The sequence below is a fragment of the Megascapheus bottae genome, chromosome 3, assembly GCF_031878675.1.
Source record: "Megascapheus bottae isolate mThoBot1 chromosome 3, mThoBot2.hap1, whole genome shotgun sequence".
Lineage (NCBI taxonomy): Eukaryota > Metazoa > Chordata > Mammalia > Rodentia > Geomyidae > Megascapheus > Megascapheus bottae.
The window spans coordinates 59,910,982-59,920,132 of record NC_143511.1 but is presented as its reverse complement, the minus strand read 5'-3'; the positions used below and the strand labels follow the sequence as shown (position 1 = coordinate 59,920,132).

Here is a 9,151-nt window from a genome sequence, read left to right as displayed (position 1 = left end):
AATAAATAGCAAGAGGTGACCATGAGAATGAGGCAAGAGTGATGTGAGGAGGGAATCTTGAGCAAAGGACGGAGGTGGCTTCTAGAATTTAAACTAGGCAAGGAAATATTCTGCCCTAAGAACATGTTGAGACCAGGATTTAAGCTCCTCTTGGACTTCTGACCTCTAGAACTAGAAGAGTCAAAGACCAGGAAGTTCGTGGTTACTTTTTACAACAGCAATAACAAACTAAAAGGCCACCCCAGTTTTGAAGAACAAAAGTAACTTTGTTGTACATACTTTATTAGAAACATTTAAAAAATAATCTGTGAGCTAGATGTAGAAGCATACACAGGGAGACTGAGATGGAAGAATCATGAGTTCCAGGCCAGCCTGGCATTACCTAATAAAACCCTGTCTCAAAAAAAGAAAATAATAATAATTTGAGAATTGAATCCAGTCTTGTCCTGAGAGTACAAGATTCCATTGTAGTGGTTTAAGGGGAAAATATGAAGAAAACCAATTCTTTGGGATTGTATAATGGATAGGATGAGACTGTCAGATGCTTTCAGAATCTTTCAGCTGGCTTCTCTGCGCATCCTCCAAGTTCAAGGCCTCTAGGCTCCAGTCTCTGCCATTTCTGCCGGACTGTAGCCAACACCCTCCTTGGTCTCACTTCTATGTCTATACAAGGAATGGAATCAGGAAACTGGCCCTAGGTGGGCTTATTTGCATGTAATTTGCATAAGCTTTAGAGTTTGGGGAAAGGTTTAGTAAATACCTGAGCTTCCTCCTCATCTGCACCAGGAAGGCGATGCTGGTAGCAGCAAAGAGGAGGCCGAAAACCAGAGCCAGGATGTCACCTAGGAGAGAGAGGAGGAGTGCATAGCAAGGGCATGGTCCACACGGGTCCTTCCAAGCCACCTTCAGTGGTGCCTCATCCCTGCCCTGGGTTTGCAGCCCCCACAGCTTTTAAGTCTCCAGAAGAGGCCAGCAAGTACTTGAGAAGTACTTCCCCAATAACAGCTAGGGAAAAGAAGTGTTTGGGGAGGGGTATACTAGATATCTCTAGAGCTTCCTTCTCCACTAAGCTCTGGGAATAATCAAGGAATCCCCACTGGAAAGTCACAATAGATGACTATCATCTTGGATTTGGGGGCCTGTTCTATAGAAAAGAGGTAGCAGAGTTGGTCTGAATGGCCCCTGGGGCTGTTCCCCAGTATCAGGAACAATGGGACACAGACTCACCAGCAGCCAGGCAGGAATTCATGTGGACTGAAGAGAAAAAGGAAACATTAGAGCTGGGCACTGTGAACCCCAGTGGCAGACTCAAGCATAATGAAGACATGGAAGGAGAAGGGACTTGGGGGTAGCAGGGTAGGCAGTGTGGGCTACCAAAAGCTATACCTGGCTCAGGGCTGCTATCTACTATGGCAGGGAAAGAGGCCTCGATCATTCGCCCATTCAAAGGTTGTGTGGCTCGGAAGTTCATCTGTAGCCGGGAGTCAGGAAATGCCCATAGAGAAACAGAAAGGGTGTGGAGCTAGGGAAGGCAATACAGAAAGCACACATCAACTCATGACAAAAAATACACAGCCCACTCACCAGCCAGCACTCAAGGCCCATCCTCCATCCACTCCATTCCCCCTTGATCTGTCATCATCTTACCCTCCATCCCCTCACCCTTGCACCTCCTCCTCCATGTTGAATCATGCCCCAGGGCTACCTGCTTCGCACTCAATTTCACTGTCTGGTTGAACACTGTCCAGATGACTCCCTGGGCACAGGGGGGTGTCGTCAGGGACCCATCATACCGGAAGTAACGGCTGAGGTCAGAGGGCAACAGTGAAGATACATCGAGTCCTGGGATCATAATCTCTGAGCCTGTGGACAGGACTTGTGTTGATGTCTCACCTGGGTAGCTTCTGGAAGCTCTGTCATGTAAGGATAGTTTAACCCTCATTCCCCCAACCAACACACTGAGGTGGTTGTTTTACCATAATTCCCTGCAAGACAATAACTAAGAAACAGTGGAGAGGCCTCACAGAAAAGAGATCTTGAAGTCCTCACTCCATCTTCACTCATACTTTGCATACAAACAAAATATGCTAGACCACTGATTTATGCCAGAAGTTAAGAAGGAAAATAAAGCATTGTTGGAAACATGAGTGGTAGAATATTTGCTTAGCAAGTATGAAACCCTAAGTTCAAATCATAGAACTACCAGTAAAAAAGAAAAAAGAAAAAATTAGAGGGGTCGGGGCAGGGCATGGTGTCTCATGCCTGTAATCCTAGCTACTCAGGAGGCTGAGATCTGAGGATCAAGGTTCAAAGAAAGCCCAAACACCAAAGGACCTGAGCCTCTTATCTCCAATTAACATCTAGAAAATGGGAAGTGGGGCGTGGCTCAAGGGTAGGGTGGTAGCCTTGAGCTGACGAGCTCAGGGACAGCACCCAGCCCAGGCCAGTTCAAGCCCCATCAAAAAAACAAACAAACGAGAGGGGTCAGGCACAGTGGCTCATGCCTGTAATCCTAGCTACTCAGGAGGCTGAGATTGGAGGATCGTGGTTCAAAGTCAACCAGGGCACTAAAAAGTCCATAAGATCTTATCTCCAATTAATCACCAGAAAACGGGAAGTGGCACTGTGGCTTCAGGGGTAGAGCTGTAGCCTTGAGCTGAGGAGCTCAGGGACAGCTCCCAGGCCCAGAGTTCAAGTCCCACAACTAACAACAACAAAAAAAGGCGGGGGCTAGGAGTGTGGCTTGGTGGTAGAACATACTGGAAGCCCTGGGTTTGATTGTACCTCATATACAGAAAAAGCCAGAAATGGTGCTGTGGCTGAAGTGGTAGAGTGCTAGCCTTGAGAAAGCTCAAGGATAATGCCCAGGTCCTGAGTTCAAGCCCTAGGACTGGAGAGACAGAGAGACAGAGAGATAGAGGGAGAGACAGAGAGATAGAGAGACAGAGAGACAGAGGGGGAGAGGGGCTGGGCACTGGTGGCTCATGCCTGTAATGCTAGCTACTCAACAGATCTGAGAGCTGAGAATCATGATTCAAAACCAGCCCAGCTAGGAAAATCCATGAGACTCGTCTCTGATTAACCACCAGAAAACAAGAAGTGGCACTATGGCTCTAAGTGGTGGATTGCAAGCCTTGAGCCTAAAGAGCTCAGGGATGAGCTGGGTGTGGTGGCTCACGCCTGTAATCCTAGCTACTCAGGAGGCTGAGATCTGAGCATCAAGGTTCAAAGCCAGCCCCGACACAAAAGGACCTGAGACTTTTTTGTGTGTGTCTTAGGGCTTGAACTTAGCCTGGGCACTGTCCCTTAGCTCGTTAGCCCAAGGCTACTGCCCTGCCCTTGAGCCAAGCCCCACTTCCCATTTTCTAGAGGTTAATTGGAGATGAGTCAGCCACAGCCCCACTTCCCATTTTCTAGGGGTTAATTGAAGATGAGAGAGTGGTAGCCTTGAGCTGAAGAGCTTAGGGACAGTACCCAGGATAAGTTCAAGCCCCATGACCCACAAAAAAAAAAAAAAAAAGCTCAGGGATGTCACCCAGGCCCTGAGTCCAAGCTCTACAACCAACAAAAATAAGTGAGACTTGGGGTGTAGCTCAGTGATAGAGTGCTTTTTGTTGTTGTTGTCATTGTGGTTGTTGTTGGTAGCAAATTGGAGTCCCAGGTTCAACCCCAATACCATACACATACAGAGAATAATTTGTAAGAATTTGTAAATAAGGTTAATATTTATAGCTAAAAAGTAGACACACACAGGGGGGAAAGGAAATGGGGACCATGACATGTGAAAGGGTATCAATGTGTGGGAATTAATGCACCATTTATCTGGCAAATATCATGTAACCCTTCTATTAATTACAATAAAAAATATATTAAAAGGGCCGGGAGTTTGGCCTAGTGGTTAAAGTGCTTGCCTAGCATGCACGAAGGCCCGGGTTTGATTCCTCGATACCACATACATAGAAAAAAGCCGGAAGTGGTGCTGAGGCTCAAATGGTAGAGCTCTAGCCTTGAGAAAGTCCAAGGACAGTGCTCAGGCCCTGAGTTCAAGCCCAGGACTGGCCAAAAAAAAAAAAAAACAGTTAACCATCCACAGAAATAAATACTGATCTTTCTAAAAATATATATATATATATATATATATATTTAAAAAAAGTAGACACACACACACACACACAATTGCAAAGGCACTCTTCTTGCTAGTTTAGCAAAAATCTAAAGATTCAGCAGAGTTGGGACTGGGAGTTTGGCCTAGTGGTAGAGTGCTTGCCTAGCATGTACAAAGGCCAGGGTTCAATTCCTTGGTACCACACACAGAAAGATCCGGAACTGGTGCTACATCTCAAAGGTAGAGTGCTATCTTTGAGAAAGCCCAAGGACAGAGCTCAGGCCCTGAGTTCAAGCCCCAGGACTGGCAAAAAAAAAAAAAAACCAGCATCCAGCAGAGTGATATTTAAAACAACCTGCGTTGACTGAAAATTTCCAGCACACTTACCTCTCCATGCTCAACTTGAAGTTCTAAGCACTACTTTGTTGTTGTTGCATTTCTTTTTCTTTTTTTAAATTAATTTTGTTTTCTCTGGGCTTGGGGGTTTGGACCATCAAGCCTGTTCTTGTTTGCCTCTGGTCAGCTTCATGGTTACCAAAAGCAAAGCAAGAGAGCTGGGAGTTTGGCCTGGTAGTAGAGTGCTTGCCTAGCATGCACAAAGATCTGGGTTTGATTCCTTGGTACCACATACATACAAAAAGCCGGAAATGATACTGCTGTGGCTCAAATGGTAGAGCTCTAGTCTTGAGAAAGCCCAAGGACAGTGCTTAGTCCCTGAGTTCAAGCCCCAGGACTGGCACAAAAAAAAAAAAAAGCAAAGCCAGTTCACAGCTCAACCCTTCCCTCTGCAACCTAACAGCAAGCCACATACTGACCTTCCTCAGCGATTTCTTCCAAATGTGACAGCAACTGCTCATAGGCACTGTTTTCTTCTGGGCCCTCCTAGGGGTGACAGCACAGGACGGATTGATACCTTCATCTAGGGCTGGAGGCCTGACTCGTGTGGGTTTCTCATAGTTCTCCCTTACTACTCACTTATCAGAATGCTCAGAGAACTCAGAACCTTATTACCCAAAGTCTATTTCTCCTCCTCTTATCCCCATTACTGGGGTTTGAATTCAGGATTTTGCACTTGGTAGGCCAGTGTGCTACCACCTGAACCATGCTTCCAGACTTTTCTTCCTTTTAGTTATTGAGATAGGGTCTTTCTGTCTCTGTCTGTCTGTCTGTCTGTCTGTCTGTCTGTCTGTCTGTCTCTCTCTCTCTCTCTCTCTCTCTCTCTCTCTCTCTCTCTCTCTCTCTCTCTCGTGTGTGTGTGTGTGTGTGTGTGTGTGTGTGTGTGTGTGTGTGTGTGTGTGTGTATTTTGGTCCAGGCTGACCTATATTTTGATCCTTTTATACCTGTATAACTTGGATGACAGGCACAAATTACTATGCCTGGCTTATTGGGATGAGGTCTTGCTTTTTGCCTGGCTGATCCTAAACCACAATCTTATCCATCTTTGCCTCCCAAATAGCTGGGATTTGGGATTATATGCATGAACCACCACATTCAGCCCAAAGTTATTACTCAAGGAGGAGGAAGTAGTAATAGTGTGTCATTTGTTAGGATATTGCCCTTTATTAAGACATTGGTCCTGCTAACTTTTAGAGACTCACTCATCATTACTTCCACATGCAATCTGTGCCCCCCCACCAAACACCATTTTATATATATATTATATATATATATATTATATATATATACCTGTACTTACGCTACCTTTGTATTTGACTTTTGGAGTGTGAACCTGATATGCCATTTCTCTTTCTCCCTCTCCCTCCCTCCCCCCCCCCTCTCTCTCTCCCTCTATCTCTCTTATTCTCTCTCTCCCTCCCCCTCCTCTCCCTCCCTCCCCCCTCTCCCTCTCCCCTTCCTCTCTCCCCCCCCTCTGCTCTCTCTTTCTCTGCTAGTACTGAGGCTTGGACTCAGGGTCTGGGCACTGTCCCTAAGCTTCTTTTGCTCAACATTAGCACTCAACCAATACAGCCACAGCTTACCACTTCCAGCTTTTTCTGTTTATGTGACTTGAACCCAGGGCTTCACCAATGCTAGGCAAGCACTCTATCACAAAGCCATATTCCCAGCCCCTGGTATGCCATTTCTGAAGTATTTATCTGAACTTTGTTCTGTAATCCCGCCATCGATGAGCGAGCCTAGCAGGTCTCTCACCTCCTCATGTATTTGCTGATCATTATTTTGTTTTGCAGAAATTATGGGTAGTAGAAAAAGAACTCCTGTGTCTAGTATACTGTGTCTGCCGTTCTGCAGAAAGGCCCTTATTCCGAGTCTCTAAACATACTCTGTCTGCACGGGATATTTCCTTTTCATTCCATGCCTGCAGGCTGGAGAATCTCCTCTTCTGTGCCCCCTCCCTTTAGTGTACTTGGTCATGACTGTCGCATCGGCCTCCCTCGCTGGCTATGGACTTCCCCGTGGACTTCCAGGGCCTGCCTCACGGTTGCCACCGCAGAGAGCGCCGGACGCGCCGACCCCGGGGAGGAGGACACAGCAGCGTCCACGTGTGGTACCTGCAGGAAGGCCGCCAGCACTGCCAGGCCCCCGGGGCGCCCCACGGCCTCGCTGAACTCTGAGAACGCAGTGCTGAGGTGAACCACGTGGATCTGGAGAGGACGCGACAGTCAGGGGCCCTGGCCACGGCTCGCTCGGTCCCGCTCACCCGCTCGGTGCACGCTCACCTCGGCGGGGAAGCGGTGGCCGTCCACGGTGTGCTCGGAGCCGGGGCGGTGGGACGCGCCCCAGTGCAGGTGCAGCTGCAGGGCTCGGTACTCCCGCCCGGGACCCAGGGCCATCGTTAGCCCCTGCGGCAGAGACAGCTGGACTGTGCGGGAGCAGCAGGTGAGCCAGACGCCCCGCCGCCGCCGGGCGGGTCCCAACCCCCGCGGGCTGCCACCCAGGCCCCAGACCCCTCACCCGTGTGGCCATTGTTACGCAGCCTCAGTTCCGGGCGTGGCGGGAGCTCAAAGCCCAGCAATTCCAGGGGCGGCAGGGCGCGGCAGTACCGGGCGAGGTCGGGGCGGATGTCTACCGGGGACTGAAAGCGGCCAGCGCAGGCCGGGGACACCTGGGGCCAGGGCACCGGGCCTGACGAGGGAGAGTGGGGGAGAAGCCTGATGGGGGGGAGGGGGGAGCCCGAGGCTTGGGGCAGAAAATGGAAATCAGGGAAGTGGGTAGGGACAGGAGGGGGACACCAGGACCAGTACTAGGACAGAGAGGAGAGAGAGAGAGAGAGGGAGAGAGAGAGAGGGAGAGAGAGAGAGAGAGAGAGAGAGAGAGAGAGAGAGAGAGAGGAGAGAGAGAGAGAGAGAGAGAGAGAGAGAGAGACAGACACACAGACACACAGACACACAGAGATGAGAGACAGAGAGACAGCCAGATAAAGAGACACAGAGGGCTAGAGAGACAGACAGAGAGACAGACACAGAGAGACAGACACAGAAAGAGACACACAGAGAGATGAGAGAGAAACAGAGACAGACACAGAGACAGACAGACAGACAGAGAAAGAGACGAGACACACACAGAGAGAGACGAGAGAGAGACAGAGACAGACAGAGGGGCAGAGAGAGGCGGGTTCCCAGAGGGAGCCTGCAGGGCCGGCTGTCTCACCTCTGTAGCGCCAGTGACTGTGACCATCTCCTGCACAAACGAGAAAGATGAATAGTCCACTCTCACTGCCAGGTAGCCCTTCTCAGTGTCTACCGTCACACGCGTTTCCCTGTCCACGGACAAGCCCACGGGCTGTCCTACCCGGGCAGGGCAGGGAACAGAAATGCTTCAAGGGGAGCAGGGAGGTACCAGGACCCGGGTTCAAACCCCAAGTACTGCCACAAAGAAATGGGGGGGGAGCTGAAATGGGCCATGTGCGGAGCAGAGTGGACAGCAGCCAAACTTAACACCACAGCTGGAAGGGCAGCCGGCCTGGCCCCGCCGTCTGCAGACAGACACTAGGGTATTTTGTCTTGGAGTCTGTGCCCTATGCCTCTGGGGTGGCATTCAGATTTCCAGACCTAAATGGCTTATTCCTCATTCTCCCTCTTCCATCTCCACCTCGTTTCCCAAAGTTTCTGACTTGGTAGTTACCATTCCAGGCTCCTCCACATTCAGGTTTCCTCTTCTAGGCTCACTTTCTCCCTTGCAGACTGAAAATGAGGTGATCCCTGAGACACCCCCCAACCCCCTTCCTCCACCTTCCCTCCACTCTTCTCCCCAGACTCTCCCCGCTCCACGGTTCTCTCTCTGCACAGGCCTCCTCTTTCTGCCCTCATCTCCCCCTACTTTCCCCTCCTCCAGCTGCACCTCCTCGCTCCCCCTCTCTGCCTCCTCACTCTGAACGGGAGGAGGGGGCTAGAAGGGCGGCTGTTAGGTGGGAGTCCAGGCCCCTCCTGGGTGGTGAGCGAGGCCGGGGGCGCGGGGAGGAGGGGCATGAACCTGCCAAAGCCTAGACTGGGAGGCGAGCGACCACCGACCTTTTTTATCCCCGTGAGGGCCTCCGGTGTCGCGGGGAGCTGCCGCAGTGGGTCGATCCTCGAAGCGCAGGGGACCCTCGGGCTCGGGGCGGGCCTCAGGTGTCTCCTCCTCGGGGGGGTCCACCTCCTCCAGGGGCTCCTCCTCACTGGGCAGGTCGTCGCTCAGCGAATCGTCCTCCCCGGATGAGCTTCCACCGAGGGAGGGATCCCCCTGCATCCAGGACGGGCTCTGGGGATGGGCAGGCACCAGGAGCAGCGCTAACGCCAGCAGCGGCGCGGCGGGCGCGGGGACCCGCAGGGGGAGCCGGGGGCGGCGGCTGGGGCTCGGGGCAGCCATGCGGCGGCGGACGGGGTGTCCCGGGACGCGGAGCGGTGTGTACGGGCTGTACGTGCATCGGAAACCGGAGCCGGTGGGGGAGGAGCGAGCCTCGAGGGGAGCAAGGCTGACTCACAGTGCCCTTTTGTAGAGATGGAGCCAAAGTCCCGTGGGTCTGGGTGGCCCTGTGCCCCCCTCCCCGATATCAAAGCCTGGGTGGGGGCCGAGTGAGGGGCAGGTGTGTGCGCAGGCAGAAGGTT

General features: G+C 51.4%; 1 protein-coding gene across 1 annotated transcript; it reads right to left on the bottom strand.

Annotated features, from left to right (window-relative positions):
- Positions 1-252: 252 nt before the first annotated feature.
- On the bottom strand, positions 253-8,927 carry Ca9 (carbonic anhydrase 9). The gene is made up of 11 exons (XM_090329135.1): positions 8,576-8,927; positions 7,716-7,745; positions 7,020-7,190; positions 6,785-6,927; positions 6,617-6,709; positions 4,921-4,987; positions 1,706-1,863; positions 1,387-1,522; positions 1,228-1,254; positions 761-842; positions 253-663 (listed from the first exon to the last, which is right to left on the bottom strand). The coding sequence occupies exons 1-11, from the start codon at positions 8,910-8,912 to the stop codon at positions 597-599; spliced, it is 1,311 nt and encodes a 436-aa protein (XP_090185261.1). The 5' UTR covers positions 8,913-8,927; the 3' UTR covers positions 253-596.
- Between the last annotated feature and the right edge of the window lie 224 nt (positions 8,928-9,151).